General features: G+C 46.0%; 1 protein-coding gene across 1 annotated transcript in view; it reads left to right on the forward strand.

Annotated features, from left to right (window-relative positions):
• LOC137537858 (mucin-5AC-like) overlaps positions 1-25,652 on the forward strand; it is a 343,296-nt gene that overhangs the window by 210,189 nt on the left and 107,455 nt on the right. The window contains exons 28-29 of the mRNA XM_068259808.1: positions 3,852-3,996; positions 6,528-6,571. Coding sequence (XP_068115909.1) covers positions 3,852-3,996; positions 6,528-6,571 — 189 coding nt within the window. The remainder of the gene's footprint in view (positions 1-3,851; positions 3,997-6,527; positions 6,572-25,652) is intronic.

A 25,652-nucleotide genomic window follows, 5' to 3' on the forward strand; every position in this document is an offset into this window, starting at 1 on the left:
ATCACAAACACTGGTCCACATGACAGCCAAGGGGCCCCAGGTCTCTCTCACTCGCTGGGGCCCCCAAACCACCATGCGACACCTAGAGGGAAGTGTGGGCAAGCCCTGGACCTCTCACCTCCAGGGAACTCACCCCACCACCTCGAAACTGAATGCCAACTGCACAAAAACACAATTGCTAACTTCCAGCTAGAGCAATATCCTGCCTCTATCTGGCCAGCAGACGCCAGTCAACCAATCAGGTGTACTGTCATACACCCTTTGCCTGCTGTACCGAATCTAGCAGGAATTACATAAATTAGCATTCAGGTGGGAGGCTTCGGTTGGACGCAATCGTGAATTGCATCATTTACAGGGACACCCCGTGTAGGCACATCTCCTACACGGTCCCCTCCCTAACCACTCACCTGTCAACTGCATCCTAGAGGCAGGATATTGCTCTAGCTGGAAGTTAGCAATTGTGTTTTTGTGCAGTTAACCCCTATACCACCAACCACACTACATGCTGAAGCCATCCTAGCATGTACCATAATGATCAATACAAGAGATAAATGAGCTCTCTCTAAGGATTTGTAGCCAGGCATGGCCTTGCCTTTTGTGTTCAACAGTTGTCCGAAGAGAACCCCAGATAGTCAGGTAGATTCATATCTCTCTCTCTCTCTCTCTCTGTAGTAGGGATGGTTACCGCTTTCCGCGGAATTGTATTTTCTGGAATTTTTAGGCGGAAATTGGTCATTCCGTTCCGTTTGGTCGGAACGGAATTGCTTTTTTAATCTGGCGGAATTCCGAAAATGCCTGTGAACATCTGCCGGTATCCGTTGATGGTTTTAAGCTGAAAATTCAGTTCAGTGGCATCAAGTCTTAGAGAGAGAGAGAGCTCATTTTTCTCTTGGATTGATCATCATGGTACATGCTAGCCTGGCTTCAGCATGTAGTGTGGTTGGTGGTATAGGGTTTAAGTCAGATACCTACCACACACTGAAACCAGGGTTCAATTCCTGGCCAAGGTATGTAAGCTGGCTTTTGAAAGCCTACAATATTTAAGCAAGCTCATTTTTCTCTAGGATATATCATAATGGTACATGCTAGGCTGCCTTCAGTGTTGGTGGTGGTATAGCGGTTAAGAGAGCTATCTACCAAGCACTCAGACCTGGGTTCAATTCCTGGCCAAGACCTGGGTTCAATTCCCTGCCAAGGTATATAAGCTGGCTTTTGAAATTCTACAATTCCCTGGAAGATGAGGAGGGAGAGAGAGAGAGAGAGAGAGGAGAGGGAGAGAGGGAGGATACAGAACAACAATTAGCTAGGAACAAGCCTATAAGAGCCTAACTAAACTCTCCCTAGCAGAGTCTGCCAGCAGCTGTCCCTTAACTAATTAGTGTAGGCAGACTAGTGAGTAAAACGGCACAAGGACCTTGCCTTGTATAAGGGGGGGCTCTAAGAGTGAGTGCAGTCTGACTGGCAACAATGTGCCTGCTGACTGTGATGTAGAGGGTCAAAGTTTTGCTCAATAGAGCATTATGGGGCGAATCGAACTTCTGCGAACCACCCAAAGTTCGCCTGGAACCGTTCGCTGGCAAACCGTTCGGGACCTCTCTAGTAGCTAGTGACTGGAGGTGCCCAATAAAATTATAAAAAATGAAAACTGCTTGAAAGGAAGCATTATACTTGTATATAGTTTATATAATATTATAGTTACCTTCATTTTAAGCGTTTTTTAGGTTTTTTTATACTTTTATTGGGGGCCTGTAGTCACTAGCTATATGTGTTTCTGCCCCATTTGGGGAGTCAGAAATCCGGAAAATGTATTTTTCATTTGGAAAAGTGACCTCATCTGTACCTGAAAGGCCGAGTGGGGAGGGTACTTCCTCACATGTGATTGTACTGGTTGCAGGTTGGGCAACCAGAAGATAAGTACCCATTTTTTTTGTTTATTACCATACTTACACTAACTTGATACTGAAATACTACACCAGATTGGGCTTCTGCTTTTTTCCGTGTTATACTTTTTTCTTTACACATTTCACAATTTCACATAAGATCGAGGTGTCGGAATAATATTTTCTGACATGTCTGATCCAATCAAAGTATTGATAATCAGATCATGACTGCTCAAAATCAATCTTGTTATAAATCGGGAGCATATTGGACATGTTGGAAATTATTGGTTTGACCCATTGATCTGATGAGAAATTGAATGGCGTGTACCTAGTAATGAGTAAGGCCCAGTGCACACCAAAAACCTCTAGCAGATCTGCAAAACGATAAAGGTTTTTGAAGCAGATTTCAGAGCGATTCTAGGCATGTTTAGAGACGTTTTCTAAACATGCCTAGCGTTTTTTGGAGCATTTTTTTTTGTAGCAGATTACAAATATTGTTACAGTAAAGCTGTTACTGAACAGCTTCTGTAACAAAAAAAACGCCTGGAAAACTGCTCTGATCTAGTGTTTTTCAGAGAGGTTTTCCACTTTCCTATACTTGAACATTGAGGCAGAAACGCCTCACAAATCTAAAAAATGCTGCAGCCCCCGAGTTTGCGTTTGTGGGAAAAATGAGCTGCTCTGGTGTGCACCATCCCATTCACTTTCATTAGCCAAGCTGTTTTCCCCCTGCAAGCGTTTTAAAAAACGCTTCAGAACTGCTCTGGTGTGTACCAGCCCTAAGGCTCTTTTCACATCAAGTGCATTTCAATGCTTTTTTCCAATTGTATACCTTTTTATAAATGCAAGGTCACTGCCAGGATAATATAAAAATAGGAAACCTTCTCATACTGCTGCATTGGGATTTTTCTCTAAAGGCAAATACAACAACAACAAAAAAATGCAGATCAAAACATATCTGCCTTTTTCCCAGTAAAAACCTGTAAAATCTTGTTTCCCCTGTAGCACAGGTAAAGAAAAAAAAACAACAAATGCAAACAGAAATGAATACACAAGAAATAACAAATGTAAGAAAAATACACAAAACAATTGCATTGATGGTGTAAAAGAGCACGTGAATTTGTAGATGGCAAAAAAATGTGACCATTGTTATAATGAGATATTGGGCCAAGCTTGTTCGCTCACATTCTGAAAATTAGTTAAGGTTCCAAATATTTACATTTAGAAAGAACAAGTTTGTTGGGCACTGCCATTAGCAAATAGCTGGAGAAAGCAAGCTGATTGGTCGATCACTATGGTGGCTCACTATGTGCAGAGGATACAGTGGCTAACTATGTGTAGGGATGATCACAGATAATCCAAAATAATAATCCAAACATTTGTATAGCGCTTTTCTCATGTCGGACTCAAAGCGCTCAAGGGCTGCAGCCTCTGGGACGCGCTCAAGAGGCCACCCTGCAGTGTTTTGGAGTCTTGCCTTGAACTCCTTACAGTATAGGTACTGACCCTGGCCAGGATTCGAACCCTGGTCGCCCATGTCAAAGGTGGTGCCCTTAACCAGTACACTATTCAGCCACGATTTAGCTATTCAGCAAATTGTTTCGAGTTGATGTAAATTTATGCAAATTTTTATGCAAATGTATGCAGTTTGAAAATGGACCTGGGTTTAAATTGATTGGTCCATTTTCAAACTGTATACATTTGCATGATTTCTGAATAATTTGCATCTCATTGATCATCCCTAACTGTGCAGAGGATATGGTGGCTCACCTTGTGTAGAGGATATGTTGGCTCACTATGTGCAGATAATTATAGGTGTCTGTTGTTCTTTGAACTTCATGGATACATCATTGCCTGAGCAAGATATGAGGGGATCCCTCCGTTGGATTATGGTTGCAGTGGTGCACTAAGCTGAACGCTCAGTTTGCAGTCATTTGCTGCAGTAAACAAGGTCTTATGTCTCTTTCATAGGTTGCTACCCTATCTGTCCTGCATCAAAGCCCTATTTAAATGAAGATGCTATGAAATGTGTGTCTGAATGTGGCTGTGAAGATGAAAGAGGACACTTTTATAAATATGGAGAAAAAGTTCCACCTAAAGAAAACTGTCATACCTGGTGAGTTTTTGTATTGGAATCTTACACTATTTTGCATGTGATCTTTACTGTATATGATCGTTTTGCCTGGATAAAATGTACATAAATTAATTTTATTTCCCGACTTACCCAAAAATTTTTGCCAGGTCACCACAGGTTCTTATCTCAGTAAAGCGAATAAAGCGAGTGTTGCTACTTCGTTAGGCCAAAGACTAAAATTCCCCAATAAGACGTTACAGCAAAGTTACTCCACTGCAGTGATTTGTATGCTACCTTTAATCTTTATCAGATTCCCACTCACAGTTCTGCAGCAGAACTTCTGCCATTTATGTCTTGGAGTTTGTTGGTGACAGTTAGAGCCAGCCAATGTTGTGGAGTTGATATATTACAATTCTATCAGCTTGCACTTTCTCTCAGCTTTTGCTTGGTTTCTATGTCTTACATCCCACCTTCCCTTCTTTTTATACTCCTAGAGTTCCAGTTAGTTATCATTGAACTTTAATTTCCCTTACCACCAAATTCTAATCATTGGGGCATCCACTCTACTTGTAAGGTATAGATAACTGCAAGAAGGGAAGGGGGTGGAAAGACTTTAGGACATTTTTTAAAGTAAACATGAAAAAAGTAGATACCTTAGTAGAGGGACTCCTCTAGATATTCCAGAGGATTCTAGTTCATCTAGGTGCCCACCATTGCTGCAAACAGACCTTCTGAACATATCCACAAATAACTTGTTTGATATGTTCTTGTCTCTGTGCTCCCTGCCATGTATGAGCGCACCTACAGTGCTGCCCATAATTATTCATACCCTGGCAAATTTTGACTTAAAAGTTACTTTTATTCAACCAGCAAGTAAGTTTTTGACCAAAAGATAATAAGAGGCATTATTGTGGAGAAGAAAACTTTTCTCAACTTTTATTTACATTTGAGCAAAAAGTGTCCAGTCCAAAATTATTCCTACCCTTCTCAATAATCCATAGAAATGCCTGTATTGGCTATTACAGCAATCAAACACTTTTTATAATTGCATACCAGCTTTTTGCATGTCTCCACTGGTATTGTTACCCATTCATCTTTAGCAATGAGCTCCAAATCTTTCAGGTTGGAGGGTCTTCTTGCCATCACCCTGATCTTTAGCTCCCTCCACAGATTCTCAATTGGATTCAAGTCAGGACTCTGGCTGAGCCACTCCAAAATATTAATGTTGTTGTCTAATAACCATTTCTTGACCACTGTTGCTGTGTGTTTTGGGCCATTGTCATGCTGAAATGTCCACTGGTGCTCAAGGCTAAGTTTCTCTGTTGTTGTCGTTGAGAATTCTTATGTATTGCTCTTTTTTCATGATATCTTTTACTGCAGTTAGGTTCCTTGGTCCATTGGCTGAAAAACACCCCCAAAGCATTAGGTTTCCATCACTATGTTTGACAGTGGGGATGGTGTTCTGTGGGTTGTTTTCTCCTTATATTTCACCTAGATGGCCTTGGTGGTGATCCTTAGATTCTTATTCACCTCTCTCACTATCCTCCTGGCCAGCACAGGTGTCACTTTTGGCTTCCGACCATGTCCTCTGAGATTTTACACAGTGCAGAACATCTTGTAATCTTTAATAATACTTTGCACTGTAGCCACAGGAACTTGAAAACATTTAGAAATGGCCTTGTAGACCTTTCCTGACTTGTGAGCAGCCACAATGCGCAGTCACAGGTCCTCACTGAGCTCCTTTGTCTTAACCATGACTGTCCGCAAACCAACTTCAGAGAGCTGCTGTTTTTCACCTGTTGAGTTGATTTAAACAGCTGTTTCTAATTAATCAGGGTAATTAGGATGCTTTAGAACAGCTTGGACTATTTGGAATGGTATAGAACTTTGGATTTTCCCAGAGACTGTGACAGGTTGTGAAGGGTATGAATAATTTTGGACTGGACACTTTTTGCTCAGATGTAAATAAAAGCTGAGAAATGTTTTTTTCCCCCCACAATAATGCCTCTTGTACATCGTCTTATTATCATTCGGGAGACACCTATGTAATTTCCCATCAAAAAATTACTTGCTGGTTGAATAAATGGAACTTTAAGTCAAAATTTGCCTGGGGTATGAATAATTATGGGCAGCACTGTATATGGCTTTCCCTGCACAGGCATGGCTGCACTTGTGCAGGTGCAGTTTGCCTCCACTGTTTCACAAAGGGGAGTGTGGCCACAAACAACAAGAGGGTCCCAGACAGTGGCGGTGGGATCTAGGAAGACACAGGAAGCCTCTAGAGCATTCAGAGGCTCCCCGCTGCTGTTTTTTTGTCCTTTTCTTCTGTACAGGTTTACTTTAAGAGACAAAAGAAATAAGATTTAATGGAAGGGGATAATCTAAGCTTTGAGAATTATAGTTGCACCTGATTATCTGGTTGAGCTTTAACGCATCACGTGCGACTCTGAATGTGACGGCCCTTTACTGTGTTGGCAAGTAGAGAGTGGGGTACCCCAATACAAACTACTGTTCTAAATTAAAAGACATTCAAACTGACTATAATTATCTGTACCTTTTTTCCCCTGTTTTAGCGACTGTACAATGAAAGGTATATCATGCCGTTACGACATTTCAGGTATGTAGCAGTGCATTTTTTATGTACTAGGGGTTATTATGACTAATATTATTTACAAATATAATGACTGCAGTGTGCCTTCTGTACACAAATTAAACATGTTAATGAACCTAGACCATATGTCTAAAAATGTATTCATTTATCCAAGTCACGGTATAGATTGAGGCAGGTTTTCCACTGTAAACCAGCTTTAGCGATGCGGTGCGTCACTTCCGCCGCACCGAATTGCTCCACCAGAAACAGGCTTTCAGGGAACACCGCGTTAGTATGCGTTGTTCCCTGTATGGCCATCAGCCAAGCAGGAAGTGACACCCACTTGCGGTCACTTCCTGCTTCGGGCTATGCGGAAGTGCATGGAAGCGTATTGTAAAAATATGGTTCTGCGCATGCGCGCCTCAACATCGCATCAGTAATTGTTTTAAAACCCATGCATCACCATAGACTAACATGACTTCCAGGCCTACACAGATCGCCGCAAGTCGACGCAAAAGCCGTGCGGTAACGCAGTTTTGGACCTGCGTTGGGGATGCAGTGAAAATGTCACTTCTGTTGCGTCACGCCGTAACGTCAAAGTATGAAAGTCTGCATAGACTTTCATTGTATGACTGTGGGGTGCTGTAAAAATGCAACACCGCACCACCCCAGTTTGAAAGGGACCTCAGGAAAGACTGGTTAAATTACCATGCACTAATTCTACCAGTACTAGTAAGTAATCTAACTGGTACCTAGGTAACATGCGCATTGCAAATACAATAATAACACACATTTTGCACATAGCAGAATGCACGTTCCCCTAGCAACACATGTATTACCTAGGTAACACAAGTTGCTCAACATGTGTTAAATAACTGCAGTAAGTACCAGTAAAATTGCTGTTTGCTGCCTGTGTGTGCACAAAAATTTTCCCGACCTGTCATGAATCAAACCCAATGTTGAGAGAGAATTGTAGAGCAGACATCACTTTGCATCCCAGGGTGTATATATATCTCACTAATATAAATGTGAAAGTTTGGATGTTTGTTACTTAATCACGCAACGCAACAATGGCTGAACGGATTTGAATGAATTTGGCACACGCATAGTACATTACCTGGAATAACATATAGCATACTTTTTATCCCCATAACAAAAAAGTGGGCAGAGACAAATACAAATTTCACTGGGAAAAAGTAAACTGCAACCATTCTTACACTATTAATGGTAGGGTTCTAAAACTTTGCACAGTTGGTCACTGGGGGTGACTGGGATTAATAATGGTGGATGGAGCCTACAAAAGCCAATCAAAATTCACCTATTGAATTTCAAGGGGAAAATTTAATTGCTGCCATACTTGCACTGTTAATGGCACAAGCCTCAAACCTGGTACGGTTGGTAATTGGGTGACTGGGGTTTAAATTCAGAAGAGGGTGTGGAGCCACAGCCAATAAGATTTGTTTAATTTCAATGCAAATTATTGATGCCAAAGACCGCAAAGCTCACAAACTTGGTCATTGAGTAATTGAGTAATTGTGTGTTAGTGTTAGAAAAACTGGGCAGAGCCAACACCAGCCAAATACATACCCAGGCAATGCCGGGCCATCAGCTAGTGTATATATATATATATATATATATATATATATATATATATATATATATATATATATATATATACACAGTATATATATTTGGATTAGAAAATTAGCATGGTCTGTTAGTCCTGCATATAATTTAATGGCCCCGGACCATCAAGTAGGTCACATGCCATCGATGTTTGACTAGAACACAACATGATGTGCATGTTCATTCTTAGTCAATGGTTTTGCATTCATTAAAAAAAGGAGCAGTTAGCAGGCTGATCACTGGTGCCGGCTCTGTTTACTAATGGTCACTCGCACTCTAATCTCACTCCTCGCAAGATCATGCCATATGCTGTGATAGAGGAACAAGGAAGCCACTATCTGCGTTAGGCGGCCACAGATTGGGTAAACTGTAACAGTTGTGTGTGGTTTCCTGTTATAGAAATGTGATTGTTTTAAATTGGCATAGTTGAAAATGTTTGAAAAATTACTTGTGGGAAAGCGTATGTATATGTACACCATCAGTGAGTTGAGTACAGGGTGAGCCAAATGATGGATCACACTGCTGCCACTCAAATTTCTGGTAGCGTTAAATTCTATTCCTCCTTCGAGTAGTAGCAACTTGGAGGGAGAAGTAATTTGGGGTCTGGCGTTCGGGGGAAACCCCGAATTACCCGAGTGCAGGGCCATGTATTATATTAATGCTATAGCAGCACCCAACTCAGTTCTATGGTCAGACCACAATTCTTCAACTTCAACTTTCTTCATCCCTCAGCTCCTGATCCTTTCTGTAACTAGCGGAAATGGCAAAAAAACACCTTGTGAGCTTTCTGTGTTACATGACTATCTCTCTTTCTACATTTATTCCAAACTTTTTAAATTTAAACAAGGAACTGTTTTAAACTGTATTTAAACTGGAGCATCTCCCTTTTTCTGAGAAGTACAGCTTGCAAAGACCCCTTTCCCTGTGATCTCAGCAGGATGTCTATCAGCTGTCCAAATGTCACCATTAAAGGAATACTTAAGTCTAAAAAAAAAATTATATTTACTCACCCGGGGCATCCCTCAGCCCCCTGAAGCTGGATGGTGCCCTCGCAGCCCCGCTCTGATCGTCCTGTCCCCGGCCCGCCGGCGGCTACTTCCGGGTTCGGCGACAGCCGCCGACAGGCTGGGAACGCGAGTGATTTTCCCCGTTCCCAGCCGCTATACCACCCTCTATGCTGCTATAGCGTATAACATATAGCGTATATGTTATACGCTATAGCAGCATAGAGGGTGATATAGCGGCTGGGAACGCGGAAAATCACTCGCATTCCCAGCCTATCGGCGGCTGTCGCCGAACCCGGAAGTAGCCGCCGGGGGGGGACAGGATGATCGGAGCGGGGCTGCGAGGGCACCATCCAGCTTCAGGGGGCTGAGGGATTCCCCGGGTGAGTAAATAACATTTTTTTTTTAGACTTAATTATTCCTTTAAAATACTCAGCCGAGATGCTTATCCATATTGCAACCTCTGTCCCAAAGGAACTCTTACAAACAGATTCTGCTTTGATTACCCCTCTAAAATCCCTTGACAGGGATGCTCATCCAGTATTCGGGTATCCGAACTACCCAGATAATCTGAACTTTTTCCACTATCCGAACTCTGATTCGGATGCCGGATATCTGTGTAAATCCGAATAGCACTATCTGAGCAAACTCGGATATGTATCTGAAATCTAGAATCTGGTCGGATAGCCAGTTTGGATACCCGAATAGAGGCTTTCAATGGCAAAAATAACTTTTGAGGCATTCAGTCCTAGAGAGAGAGAGGGAGAGAGAGAGAGAAAGAGAGAGAGATTCTGAAACGTTTGGATTCGGATATCCGATTCAGATCTGGCTATCTGGGTATCCGGATCCAAATAAATTCAGATTTTAAAAAGGGGTATCCGAGCATCCCTGTCCCTTAGGATTCTCAAGAAAACAATAAGAGGAAAGAGGGGAAGCTTTGCATGCACCGTCAATCCTCACATATCCGCGAATCAGCTGTATCAGTAAAAGACCCAGATAATAGACATAGCTGCCACACTCCTAATTGCAGCCCCCAGCCAAGAACTATGAACAAAGGCCTCAAAGTTAAGACAAACAACATTAAAGAAGTACTCTGCAATGCCAGGTCCATACACAACAAAACAGCAGTTATTCACAATCTAATAGAGGCGTCAGATATAGCTTTAATCACAGAGACATAGATGGATCAGAACTCGGGACCCACTCTCGCGGCTGCGGTACCAGTCAATTACTCAGTTTTACACTGCGAAAGGCAAAACCGCAAGGGAGGAGGATTAGCTCGGTGCTTCAAATCCAGTTTGAACATTAAACCCCTTGCTGTAGCTCCCACCCACTCTTTTGAATGCCTGGCTGCCCAACTCTCAGCTGAAAAAAAAATAAGCATACTGCTTTTCTACCGACCCCCTGGTGGTGGTTCAGCCTTTCTCAAGGAAATAGCAGAACTTGTATCCTGCATAACACTGAAACATCCCTGGTGGATAATTCTGGGAGACTTTAACGCATGGGTCGATACACACTCCTCCCAATTAGGAACTGAGCTACTTCTTTCGATGAATGAACTGGGCTTCTCTCAAGCCATCAACCTCCCTAGCCACAAAATAGGACACACTTTGGACCTCATTTTTCATTCAGAACTTCTAATATCCAAATTGGATATTATAAATTGATCTAGTAGTCTGGTCAGACCACCACACCATCCACTTCTCCTTTACAGCACCAACTACAAAACACTAAGTGAAAGAACTAATAAAACATCGTTCCTTGAAAGGTTTGTCACCCCAACACCTTCAGAACAACCTCAATCTAGATGGACTTACAGATCACAACTTAGGCCTAGAATTCATGGTCCTTAAATATAACCACAATGTTTCAGTCGCTTTTGACTTCATAGCTCCCTTAAAAATGAAACGTTCTGCACCATTACATCGCGCTCGCTGGTTTGACAACTCTGGAACTAAAGAAACAGGGACACAGATTGGAACATCAGTCCCCTGAAGACAAACTTTCCTTAATTGCTCACCTGGAAAAATATCAAACGCTTATCAACCAAAAGAAGTCCTTATTCCTGTCTCACGAGATTGCAAATGCAGCCAACAGCCCAACTTTTCCACACGGTTGACAATCTCTGCAATCCATCTTGCCGGAAATCCAGCATCAGACCTTCACAGGACCTGTGCGAGAAATTTGCCCACTTCTTCTCAGACAAAGTCTCCTCCATACGATCTGCCATACAATTCACAGCCCCAGAAACCTATGTAGAGCCATATAATGGATGCAAAAATAGCCTACCACCATGGTCTGATTTCAAGGTTATCACTGAAAAAGACATCTTGCATATCATCTCAAACCTTCGCCAGACTACCTGCGATCTGGACCCTGGCCCCACTAAGTTCATTTTGAAATGCCCTGAGCTATTTACACCGGCATACCACAAAATAGTCAACAGCTCCTTACAAGACGGGTGGTTTCCCTCTTGTCTGAAAGAAGCAATCGTCAGGCCAGTACTCAAGAAACCATCCTTAGACCCAGACGCTCTAAATAGATACAGACCTGTCTCAAACCTCTCCTTTCTGGGAAAAATTATTGAAAAGGCTGTCTACCTCCAACTTGAAGCCACGCTCTCCAGAAACAGCATCCTTGACCCTCTTCAATCTGGCTTCAGGAAATATCACAGCTGTGAAACAGCCCTCACCCAGATTTGCAATGATCTGCTCATGGCAAGAGACAAAGACCAATGTTCCATCCTGATTTTGCTCGACCTCTCAGCAGCATTGGACACAGTTGATCATGAAATCTTGCTTAACTGGTTACAAGAGTACTGTAGCATAGATAGCATTGTTCTCCGGTGGTTCAACTCCTTCCTGGCTGGCAGAACACAAAGGGTAGCCTTAGGGCCCTTCCTCTCCAACCCTGTACCACTAAAATTTGGTGTGATGTTAAAGGAAAATAACTTACTCAATGAGACTTCTCCAATTCGTGCCAATGAAAATGAAATCTTTATTCACTCAGCTGAGGACCCTTTTATATACCAGCATTTATTAAAGGAGAAACAGGCTAGCTGCAGCCTGGCCAGTCACAAAAGGGTGGAGACTTCCTTCCTCTGTTGATCTTTATACCCCAGTTAACATGCTAATATATTCCTCCCTCCAAACAGTCTGTAATCCCATGAGTCCAATGAGCAATGTCCAGTTTCTTCTTCTGGGTGTGTCCGGTCCTCCTCTGTGTCCTTCATAAATAATTTAGAAGTCAACAGGAACAAGAAATCTTCTGTTCACCAGTTTCCTGTTTCGTTTCTCTCACCTTCAGGAAACTGGTTTCTCTCACCTTCAGGAAACTGGCCCCTTCAACCTGCTCATTCTGCGCCTGGCACAGAATGACACTGGGGGGAGGTTTTGAAGGTTGTTCTGGTCTTTTACTGTGAAGGAATATAGAAAGCTGTGCACAGTGAATGGTTCAAAACATATATATAACATATATTCAGTGATATCGTGATAACTCCTTGGTTAACGATAATCCTTTTACTTAAAGTGTCACTCTAACACAATAATCTAATCTTGTGCATGTGGTCTGTATAGCCACATAGGTTACACAGGATATACATAAAGATTAACATATTAATTATAAAATTCTTTCCACATTTCCCTCCTGTTTATAATTAATACTGTGGGTTGTGGCTTGGTTATATATGAGTATAAAAAGAATATTTACATTCACATTTCTGTGCTTATGCTTACTTAAACCTCAGGTATCTGCAAATGTGTCTCCACTACAGGGATTAGAAGTTCAAGCAAACACAGCCTTCTATTCCCCTTTGCTGCAAATGGGTATGCACTACAGCACGTCAGGGTATAGAAGTGAAATGATCAAAAACAAAAAATCAGGCTCTGGCCGTGAGCTGGAATTATTGCCTCACACGTTGGCCTGGCCATCTCCTTTCAGCACATCATCATCATGTTTGCATTAAGGTTACATACATATTTGATGTAAGAACATGGGACAAAAGAAGGAGCATTCTCATTCAGGGACTGTCTGGCATTTGCTTCAGGCACTGGTCTCCTTTTAGGCTTTCACCAGTGTCGTCATACAATCCAGTTTCCCTTTCAGTTTACACACCCACATATCCCAGTATTTAACCTTTGCAGCATCAATGTACACGTATAAGTCTCAATTGGGCGTGAGAAAGATTTCGGGTATGTTCTCCTCACCATGCAACAGACAAATTTAGTTCCGTCAGTTAATCAGTCAATAGATTTATTATTCTTAAACAAGTCACTTCTAGGGTCTGTGATGTTATTGTCAGTACCTGTCGTTGTCATTCCAGGGCTCTTCTTCTTTCTTTAAAATACTATAGTTTTGACCCAACCTGGTTCAAGAAAAGTAATTCCTCCATGTAGCCTTTCCCGTATCTGTTCCCCCCCTTTTATCTCCTCTTTCACCATGGTTCAAGATAAAGAACTACACCTGTGCCTTAGGAAGAATCCTCTAATATCTTCCCACAGCCTTTGAGATCGTGGTCGCACTGAGGCTCAAGCAAATGTTCCCGTCGCCTCAGGATCTCAAATTTCCGCCCCTCTTTACCCCGTGGTGCTAACTATCAAGAACAGATTGGATCTGGCTACTATTTTAGGAGGAAATCTAAACACCTTTCATGACCGAGGTACTAAAAAAAAGTTTCTTTTATTTCAAAACCACCGAAGTTTTCATGTGAGTGTTTGTAGCAAGTTGTGGCTCTGGATCTTCAATTAATCTAGACCGGAAGGCCCATGTGCGCCCTCTTGCAATGGCTCAGATGTACCCATGTTGCTCTTTCCACTATTCTGACAGCGGTTGGTGTGCTTATCAAGACTCGGTAGGGGCCCTCCCACCTTGGAGAGGACCAGCATTTCCTCTTTATCACCTTTACCCACACCCAATCTCCAGGATTCAGTTCCTGTCCCTCTTCCACCTCCCCTTTGGGTATTGGGCCCGGATACCTGGCCCTCTGTCTTTGTCTGCAAGTGTACTTCAGAAAGTCAGCAAGTTCACAGTCTTCTAGGGGTTGTTCTTGTGTGTCAAAGTCAGGAAGTCTGTACTGTCTGCCAAACAATATCTCATAAGGTGACAGTCTCTTTCTTCCTGGTGTTATTCTGATGCTCAGTAGTACTGCTGGCAAACACCAGGCCCAACCTCTCCCTGTTTCCTTGATGGCTTTACTGAGTTTATTCTTAATTGTCCCATTCACTCTTTCCACACTTCCTGCTGACTGAGGATGGTATGCACAATGGTTTCTGGCATCTATACACAATGAGGTAGTCAGGTGGGATATAACCTCATTTACAAAGTGGCTGCCATTGTCGCTAATCATCTTCTCTGGGATCCCCCATCTTGGTACTACTTCTCTAGTGAGGGCCTTGGCAACTGTTAATGCATCTGCTTTGTTGGTGGGGAACACCTCCACCCACCCAGAGAATATGTCCAGTATGACCAGGGCATATTTCTTCCCTTCAGAAGGTGTCAGCTCAATGTAGTCTAGTGCAATGGTGTGAAAAGGGTATGTACCTGATGGGGTGTGTCCTTTCACTGGCTTTAAGCCTTTGGCCGTGTTGTTCTGGGCACAAATCGTGCACTGGGCACAGAAACTTTTAAGGAAGGATTGTATGCCTGGGGCATGGTATCTTTGTTCAAGGATAGCCACCATCCCTCCTGTTGACACATGTGAAACCCCGTGTGTCACAATTGCAAGCAGTCTGAACAAAATCCTTGGTATACAAGGTTTACCATCAACCATCCACAAGCCTGTGGAAGACTGAGTGGCACCTGCTTTAAGCCACTTATCCATCTCCTGTTGGGGGACTTGTTTTTGGAAACTCAACAGGTCTGTGGACTGCAAAGACTCAGGTTCTTTGAAATGCAAGTCAGCAGGGGGTGTAACTGCGGCTAATTTAGCTGCTTTGTCTGCCAGGTTATTGCCACGAGTGACAGGGGAGTCATCATTTCTATGGGCAGCACATTTGCAAATAGCCAACTTTGAGGGTGCTTGGATAGCTTCTATTAGTTGTAGAAGCAACTCTTTGTGACGGACAGGCTTCCCTGCCGCTGTAACCATACCCCGCTGGTGCCACTGAGCTGCAAATGTATGTATGGTTGAAAAAGCATACTGGCTGTCAGTGTAGACAGTGAGGGATTGATCTTTGTGCAGCAAACAGGCTCTAGTAAGAGCATAAAGTTCCGCAGCTTGAGCTGAAAACGTGGAAGGGAGCTTACCAGCATCCACGGTTGATTCCAGTGTCACTACTGCATAACCCACTAGGTTTTCTCCATTCTCTCCTCTGCTTGCAGAGCCGTCCACAAAGACTACTTTACTCCCCTCTAGGGGCTCACTCTGGAGGTCTGGACGGGGAAGAAAACTACGGTGGGAATTTTCGATACAGTCATGTGGAGACTGGTTTTCAGATGGCAAGGGTAGTAAAGTGGCGGGGTTCAGGGTGGTACAGCGTTGAACAGTGATGTGGGGTTGTCCAAGCAAAGTGGCTGTGCAATACAGGTGTTAGCAAGACCATCTTTTCCTGCAGGAGCAGGGCATGAACAGCATGTGGCACTTTCACTGTTAGTTTGTGATACAAAACAATACCTGCTGTGCTGTCCACAGCTTTGGCTGCTGCTATGACGGCTTGGACACAATGTGGCAGTGCTTTGGTGACTGAGTCTAATGGTGCTGAGTAGTAGGCCAGAGGCCTCATTTTGTCACCCCACTCCTGGCAGAGAACTGCTGTCATGCATCCTTCTCTGCAATCTGTCATGAGATGGAATGGCTTGTTGTAGTCGGGATAGGCCAAGACTAAGGGGTCTTTAAGTCTGTCTTTGCATTTTTGGAAGCTTTCCATCAGCTTGTCATCCCACTGTATCTTGTCTAGCATACCCACTGGTTGTGAATGTATAGCATCATACAATGGACGTGTAATGATGGAACAGTCAACTATCCAGGCTCTGCAGTAGTTCAGGGTACCCAAAAATGTCATCATGTCTTTCTTTGTGACAGGTGGGGGTATGGCAGTGATTGCAGTAATTCTGTCATGGTCTAGGGACTTGCCCCCTGGAGTCAGAATGTGACCAAGGTATTTAACCTCCTGCTGGCAGAACTGTAGTTTGGCTTTTGAGGCCTTGTGACCTTCTTGTGCTAGGAACTTAAGTAGGTCAAGGGACACCTTCAGACACAGGGGCTTGTCAGGGGCTGCTATCAAAAGGTCATCTACATAGGTCAGGAGAACACACCCAGGTGGGACAGGGAAGGGTTCCAGGGAGCGTGCAATTTCAGTTGAATAAATTGCTGGACTCTCGCAGAAACCCTGCGGCAACCTTGTGTACGTGTACCTTTTGTTTCGGAAGGTAAAAGCAAACCACAATTGACTATCCTTATGCAATTTTACAGAAAAAAACGCATTAGCAAGATCTACAATCGTAAAAAACTGCACATCTGGTGGTATTGAGTTAAGCAGGGTGCTGGGGTCTGGGACCACCGGCGCTCTGGGGTAGTGGTGCTCAGCAGAGCTCGAATATTCGAGTAGCTCGAATATTCGAGCTCTTTTTCAGCTATTCGAGCTCGGTATTCGAGCTCCGAATAGCTGGAGCTATTCGAATGGGCTATCCGAGTACACTCGAATAGCCCATTCACTATTCGAGCTATTCGAGCAACCCGGCGCTATTCGAGCTCGGTACCGAGCTCGAATAGCGTCATAGCCCAGATTGATGTCCTTAGAGCCAATCAGAGGGCTCCCAGGCCCTCTGACGGCAGCCAATCACAGAGGGGGACCCTGGCCAGCCCCTACCCTATAAATAGCGGCCGCCATGTTCCGTTTCTCCATGCTTGCCTGAGACTTGTACAGAGAGAGAGTTGCTCCTTTGTGCTTTGGCTTAGCAAGTGCTCTATTGTGATCATTTGCCTAGCGTTTTTGCTCACCTACACCTGCCATATACACCTATATTGTTGTTAGTTAGATAGACATTGTATTTTAGTTAGTAGCTTGTGTGTTACATTAGAGACAGGCAGCTGCTGCAAGCTTACAGGTTTAGGCCTCAGGGGGGCCTTGCCTCTGTGGGCAGCTGTCCTCTGTTTATTTCTCTCATCTATACCAGTATTTCTGCTGTCCTTTACTAATAGTATTGTAGTTATACTGTACTAGGAGTAGGACACTCACTGACTGTCACTGTTTTTAGGCTACTAGCTAGCTCCTGCGTGTGTACACTCACTCACTGTCTGTGTGTACACACACTCTATTTCCTTCTGATTACTGATAGATTATTGTTAGTTAGTTGTACTTACTTACTACTTACTCTTACTGTACCCGTAGGGACACTCACTGTCACTGTTCATATAGGCTACTAGCTCCTGCGTGTGCGCACTGCACTCACTGTCTGAGTGTACACACACCCACACTCCATTTCCTTCTGATCGCTGATTGATTATTGTAATTAGTTAGTTCTACTTACTGTTACTACTTACTCTTACTGTACTAGGAGTCTAGGACACTCAGTCACTGTGTTCATAGGCTACTAGCTCCTGCGTGCGTGCACTCACTGTCTGAGTGTACACACACCCACACTCCATTTCCTTCTGATCGCTGATTGATTATTGTAATTAGTTAGTTCTACTTACTGTTACTACTTACTCTTACTGTACTAGGAGTCTAGGACACTCAGTCACTGTGTTCATAGGCTACTAGCTCCTGCGTGCGTGCACTCACTGTCTGAGTGTACACACACCCACACTCCATTTCCTTCTGATCGCTGATTGATTATTGTAATTAGTTAGTTCTACTTACTGTTACTACTTACTCTTACTGTACTAGGAGTCTAGGACACTCAGTCACTGTGTTCATAGGCTACTAGCTCCTGCGTGCGTGCACTCACTGTCTGAGTGTACACACACCCACACTCCATTTCCTTCTGATCGCTGATTGATTATTGTAATTAGTTAGTTCTACTTACTGTTACTACTTACTCTTACTGTACTAGGAGTCTAGGACACTCAGTCACTGTGTTTATAGGCTACTAGCTCCTGCGTGCGTGCACTCACTGTCTGAGTGTACACACACCCACACTCCATTTCCTTCTGATCGCTGATTGATTATTGTAATTAGTTAGTTCTACTTACTGTTACTACTTACTCTTACTGTACTAGGAGTCTAGGACACTCAGTCACTGTGTTCATAGGCTACTAGCTCCTGCGTGCGTGCACTCACTGTCTGAGTGTACACACACCCACACTCCATTTCCTTCTGATCGCTGATTGATTATTGTAATTAGTTAGTTCTACTTACTGTTACTACTTACTCTTACTGTACTAGGAGTCTAGGACACTCAGTCACTGTGTTCATAGGCTACTAGCTCCTGCGTGCGTGCACTCACTGTCTGAGTGTACACACACCCACACTCCATTTCCTTCTGATCGCTGATTGATTATTGTAATTAGTTAGTTCTACTTACTGTTACTACTTACTCTTACTGTACTAGGAGTCTAGGACACTCAGTCACTGTGTTCATAGGCTACTAGCTCCTGCGTGCGTGCACTCACTGTCTGAGTGTACACACACCCACACTCCATTTCCTTCTGATCGCTGATTGATTATTGTAATTAGTTAGTTCTACTTACTGTTACTACTTACTCTTACTGTACTAGGAGTCTAGGACACTCAGTCACTGTGTTCATAGGCTACTAGCTCCTGCGTGCGTGCACTCACTGTCTGAGTGTACACACACCCACACTCCATTTCCTTCTGATCGCTGATTGATTATTGTAATTAGTTAGTTCTACTTACTGTTACTACTTACTCTTACTGTACTAGGAGTCTAGGACACTCAGTCACTGTGTTCATAGGCTACTAGCTCCTGCGTGCGTGCACTCACTGTCTGAGTGTACACACACCCACACTCCATTTCCTTCTGATCGCTGATTGATTATTGTAATTAGTTAGTTCTACTTACTGTTACTACTTACTCTTACTGTACTAGGAGTCTAGGACACTCAGTCACTGTGTTCATAGGCTACTAGCTCCTGCGTGCGTGCACTCACTGTCTGAGTGTACACACACCCACACTCCATTTCCTTCTGATCGCTGATTGATTATTGTAATTAGTTAGTTCTACTTACTGTTACTACTTACTCTTACTGTACTAGGAGTCTAGGACACTCAGTCACTGTGTTCATAGGCTACTAGCTCCTGCGTGCGTGCACTCACTGTCTGAGTGTACACACACCCACACTCCATTTCCTTCTGATCGCTGATTGATTATTGTAATTAGTTAGTTCTACTTACTGTTACTACTTACTCTTACTGTACTAGGAGTCTAGGACACTCAGTCACTGTGTTCATAGGCTACTAGCTCCTGCGTGCGTGCACTCACTGTCTGAGTGTACACACACCCACACTCCATTTCCTTCTGATCGCTGATTGATTATTGTAATTAGTTAGTTCTACTTACTGTTACTACTTACTCTTACTGTACTAGGAGTCTAGGACACTCAGTCACTGTGTTCATAGGCTACTAGCTCCTGCGTGCGTGCACTCACTGTCTGAGTGTACACACACCCACACTCCATTTCCTTCTGATCGCTGATTGATTATTGTAATTAGTTAGTTCTACTTACTGTTACTACTTACTCTTACTGTACTAGGAGTCTAGGACACTCAGTCACTGTGTTCATAGGCTACTAGCTCCTGCGTGCGTGCACTCACTGTCTGAGTGTACACACACAACACACACTCTATTTCCTTCTGATCGCTGATTGATTATCGTAATTAGTTAGTTCTACTTACTGTTACTACTTACTCTTACTGTACTAGGAGTCTAGGACACTCAGTCACTGTCCATAGGCTACTAGCTCCTGCGTGCGTGCACTCACTGTCTGAGTGTACACACACTAAATTTACTTGTGATTACTACTGATTATTGTAACTGCTAGTTGTACTTCCTGACTGTTACTACTTACTTACTGTACTAGGGGACACTCACTCAGTCACCTCACCAACCAACCCACTCCATTAAAGTACCCCACTTTTCACCCGCCCTTTTACAAAACTTTTGTCTATACGCCCAAAACATTTAAGATGTCTGGAAGTGGCAGCCAGCGCGGTTTGGGCAAGGGGAAGGGCAGCAAGGGAATCAGGAGGAGAGGGAGCAGCATTGTGGCAAGCCGCGGCCGCGCCACCATGCACAGTTCCGCAGCAGCAGCAGCAGCGTCAGTGGCTAACATTCTTCCCATAGCCACTGGCCGTGGACGCCTTGGGCGCCGCCCAGCAGGAGCATCTGCAACTCACGCTGCAGAGACACAGCAGCAGCAGCGTGTAGCACCTGCTCCCATTTTCCTCCAGCCGGGTCGGAAACGTCCCATTGAGGAAAAGGATGCAGACACTGTGGTGAAACTCATGACGGAGGATGAGCAGCCCGCCATCAGCTCTGCATCCGAGGCCTCCACCCTCACCACCACCACCACCACCACCCCTGTTCGCAGCAGCCGCCCAGCAGGGCCTGGGGAGGAGGCCAGTTCACCGTCAGTTGGCGACCTGTCATTCAGCAGTCTTTTGACCCCAGGCATCATGAGTCAATTGTCTGCTGTTGTTGGCGATTTTGAGGAGGAGATGCTGATGGGCACTTTGGGGGATGAGGGATTGGACAGCAAGACTGTGGCGACAGTCAAGCAGCCCATCCATGCATCAGGAGAGGAGTTTGGGGGGTCCTCATCCCAGCAGGACATGTTTCAGGAGGGGGAGGATGATGATGACCCGGTGACAGACAGAGACTGGGTGCCACCACCTCCAGGGGATGTCGTCCTCAGCAGCTCTGAGGAGGAGGAGGAGGATGCTCTTGTGGGCCTTGCAAGGAGGCGCATCATTGCAAGCATTGGCAGCAGCAGTAGGCAGGTCCCACAGCCTGCTGGTGTCTCAGGCTCAGCAGCAGCAGCAGCAGCATCTGCCAGTACCACCACCAGCCGCACCCAAGCCCCCCAAGCCCCCCCCCCAACCACCACAGGGAGACAGGCAGCAGCGCTTCCATGCCGTAGGAGGATGTTTAAGTCACCAATCTGGCGATATTTCACCATGCCCACTGTGTACAGCAAGTACGCCACTTGCAACCACTGTCAGCGGAAGTTGAGCAGAGGTGCAGACCCCTTAAAGTTCTGCACCAGCTCGCTCATCAACCACCTTGCGGCTAAACATTTCCACCAGCATGAGGAGTTCCAGAGGCTGAAGGCATCTGGTGCTGGCAGTGGCACCACACCCATCACTGCACAGCCTTCAGCAGCAGCAGCAGCAACAGCAGCCACCCGCCCTCCTGCTCCTCCAGCAGCACCAGCAGGAGTGCGGAAACGCACTGCTCCTCCCCCCTCTGCAACTCCTGCCGCCGACACTGAGGCCTGTTCTGGCAGCCAGTCCTCAGTGGCCTCCTCTGCTGTGTCTGCTGATTCCCGTGTCAGCAAAAGGCCACGCCAGAGCCTTTTGAGCGAGTCCTTCCAGGGGGTGGTTAGGGCTCTGCCTCCCAGCAGCCGTCGCGTGCGGCAGCTGAACGGCTTGCTGGCACGGGCCATGTGCTCCCAACTCCTGCCGTACACGCTCGTGCAGGAGGGGAGCGACATTCGTGCGCTGCTTGCTTGCGCAGCCCCAGACTGGCAGCTCCCCAGCAGACACTTCTTTGCCCGCAAGGCCATTCCTGCACTGCACCGCTTTGTGATGGCCAATGTGGAGCGAGGGCTGGAGCACGCGGTTGGTGAAAGGGTCCACGTCACCATGGACTCCTGGAGCAGCCGCTTCGGGACAGGCCGCTACCTGTCCTTCACTGTCCACTGGGTCAGCTTGGTGGAAGGGGGTGAGGATGGGAGAGCAGCAGCGGGCACAGCAGCAGCAGCAACACAGTGGGTGGTGCCACCCCGCAGGGTCAGGGGAACTGCAGCAGGTTCCTCCGATCCTCTGCCATCCTCCGGCACACCTGGCCAAACCCCCCGCCTCAGCAGCAGCGTGAAGGCCCGCCACTGCCAAGCGCTGCTGCACTTGGTCAGCCTTGGGAAGACCAAGCTGACGGCAACCCATGTGTTGGCCAAACTCCAGGAGCAGGAGAGGATTTGGCTGACCCCCAGAGGCCTCAGAGTCGGAGAGGTGGTGGCCGACAATGGGGCCAATCTGGTTGCCGCAATAGACAGGGGAAACCTGACCCACATCCCCTGTCTTGCCCACGTGCTGAACCTGGTGGTGCAGAAGTTCCTGCGCACCTACCAGGGGATGGGCGAACTGCTGGAAACGGCAAGGAATGTTGTGCGTCACTTCCGGCGCTCGGCTGCAGCCTGTGCGAGCCTGGAAGACGTGCAAAAGGAGCTGGATCTGCCACGCCATCGGCTGATCCTTGACGTTCCGACTCGCTGGAACTCCACCCTGGCGATGTTGGAGCGTCTGGTTGAACAGAGGCACGCTGTCAAACAGTACCTTGCCCTGGCCACTGTTTCCGCAGCTCAGAGAAGGGACAAGACCAGCAACATCCCGTCCATCGTCCCCGATGATGACTGGAGGCACATGCAGCAGGTGTGCTTAGTGCTGGCTCCCTTCCTGCAGGCCACAAACATGGTGAGCAGGGACCATGCTATGGTCTGCGAGTGGGTGCCCCTGGTTTCTCTGCTGAACAGGGCCCTCGATGCTTTGCTGGAACAGGGAGCGGCAGCATTGGACAAGCAGGAGCGGCAAGCAGCTGCACAGTCCACCTCTGAGGGGGAGGAGGAGGAGGACTTGGTGGAGGTCCCTGACCTGGCTGCTGATGAGGGGGATCAGCACAGCGCAGCTGAGTTGGTGCGGGGGTGGAGAGAGGATGAGGCGGCAGAGGAGGAGGATGAGGACAGCACTGACGTCGATGTGCCAGCAGACGTGGCCCGCCTCTTCCCAATGGCAGCGCACATGCTGACGTGCCTGCGCAGGGACCCCAGGGTGATCCAGATGAAGCAGAGGGAGGACATCTGGATCAGCATGATGTTGGACCCACGCCTCAAGGGGAAGTTGAGCCAGTTCCTGCCGCCTGCAGGAGGAGACCCAGCGCAACAAATAAGGAGCTTGCAGCAGGCCCTTGTTGAGCGCTTGGAGGAAGCCTTCCCCCAGCCTTCCACCCCCACTGTCCAGCAGCCAGCACAGAGGCAGCAGCAGGTGCCTGCATCCAGCAGCAGCAAGCGCCCCACAGACCTGCTGTCTCTCAGCCACGAGCTCTACAGGACTGTAGAGGCTCCGGCAGCAGTGACTAGAGAGGAGATGCATGCAGCAGCATCCTCCTCCGGTCACAGCCAGCGCCTGACCCGCATGGTGGCTGACTACATGGGGTCGTACAGCGGGCTTGACAGCGATGCCCCTGTTGATCCCATGGAGTATTGGGTCAAGCGCATGGAGATCTGGAGCGAGCTGGCGCAGTACGCCCTGGAAGTGCTGTCCTGCCCCCCTTCCAGCGTCCGAGCGCTGCTTCAGTGCAGCTGGTGGCGTGGTCACCGAGAAACGCTCACGTCTGTCTCACAAGTCTGTGGACAGACTGACGTTTCTCAAGATGAACCAGGCGTGGGTGGAAGGCGAGTTCCTGGCCCCTGTTGTCGGCGAGAGGGGGACATGAACTGGCTGCCGGAACCATCGTTAATGTGCCTTACCACCCTTTACCACCTCCTGGCTCCTGCTCACTAAGCCAGCCTGGTTCACTTTGACTATTACGTCGCCTGCAGCCACACATTTTACACCTACAGTGGGCTGCTGTGTACTGCCCTTCTGCTGTCTGTCTGTGTTTCCCACTGCCAGGGTACACAGAATTACCTTCTTCTGCTGCCACTCTGCCACCAGCTATTACGTCAAACAATAGCTATATTGGTTGCAAAACCAAAAACCAAAAAACCATAAAAAAAAAAAAGGTTTAATTTTTCTGAGGTGCCCGGGTTGAAAACTGTGTTGTCCCAGTTGTGTATTGGACACAATGTGGGCTGCACGACCGCTGTCTGGGACCTCCTGTTGTGTTTATTTACAGCCCTGGTATCACCGCTAGGTACCAGGGCTATTATGTCACGCTGCCTACCTGCTGCCACACTCACACTGCTCCTCCATACCTCCTCCTGCTGCTGCTGTCTGTCTGTGTTTCCTACTGCCAGGGTACACAGATGATTTACCTTCTGCTGCCACTCTGCCACCAGCTATTACGTCAAACAATAGCTGCTCGCCTACTCCTCCATTCCTCCTCCTGCTGCTGCTGTCTGTCTGTGTTTCCCACTGCCAGGGTACACAGAATTACCTTCTGCTGCCACTCTGCCACCAGCTATTACGTCAAACAATAGCTATATTGGTTGCAAAACCAAAACCAAACAAACCATTAAAAAAAAAAAAAGGTTTAATTTTTCTGAGGTGCCCGGGTTGAAAACTGTGTTGTCCCAGTTGTGTATTGGACACAATGTGGGCTGCACGACCGCTGTCTGGGACCTCCTGTTGTGTTTATTTACAGCCCTGGTATCACCGCTAGGTACCAGGGCTATTATGTCACGCTGCCTACCTGCTGCCACACTCACACTGCTCCTCCATACCTCCTCCTGCTGCTGCTGCTGCTGTCTGTCTGTGTTTCCCACTGCCAGGGTACACAGATGATTTACCTTCTGCTGCCACTCTGCCACCAGCTATTACGTCAAACAATAGCTGCTCGCCTACTCCTCCATTCCTCCTCCTGCTGCTGCTGTCTGTCTGTGTTTCCCACTGCCAGGGTACACAGAATTACCTTCTGCTGCCACTCTGCCACCAGCTATTACGTCAAACAATAGCTATATTGGTTGCAAAACCAAAACCAAACAAACCATTAAAAAAAAAAAAAAAAGGTTTAATTTTTCTGAGGTGCCCGGGTTGAAAACTGTGTTGTCCCAGTTGTGTATTGGACACAATGTGGGCTGCACGACCGCTGTCTGGGACCTCCTGTTGTGTTTATTTACAGCCCTGGTATCACCGCTAGGTACCAGGGCTATTATGTCACGGCGAGCTGCCTGCCTCATTGACTGCCTGCTGCCACACACTCATCCTCCTCCTCCTGCTGCTGAATTTACCTCCTGCTGTCTTTGTGTTTCCACTGCCAGGGAGCACATACAATGGTGCTTCCAACATGCGTGCGCCCACCAGCTATTTGTTACGCTCAAAAATAGCTGCATTTCTTTAAAAAAAAATTGAAAAGAGAAATACGTGAAGAAGAAGAAGACGATATTGAAAAAGAAGGAGAAGGAGAAGATGAAGATGAAGAAGAAGATGAAGAAGAAGATGAAGAAGATGATGAAGAAGAAGATGAAAAAGAAGAAGAAGATGAAGAAGATGAAGAAGATGAAGAAGAAGAAGATGAAGAAGAAGAAGAAGATGAAGAAGAAGAAGAAGAAGATGAAGAAGATGATGAAGAAGATGAAGAAGAAGAAGAAGAAGAAGAAGAAGAAGATGAAGAAGAAGAAGAAGAAGATGAAGAAGAAGAAGAAG

Source organism: Hyperolius riggenbachi, chromosome 11 (genome assembly GCF_040937935.1).
Source record: "Hyperolius riggenbachi isolate aHypRig1 chromosome 11, aHypRig1.pri, whole genome shotgun sequence".
In the NCBI taxonomy this organism is placed as follows: domain Eukaryota; kingdom Metazoa; phylum Chordata; class Amphibia; order Anura; family Hyperoliidae; genus Hyperolius; species Hyperolius riggenbachi.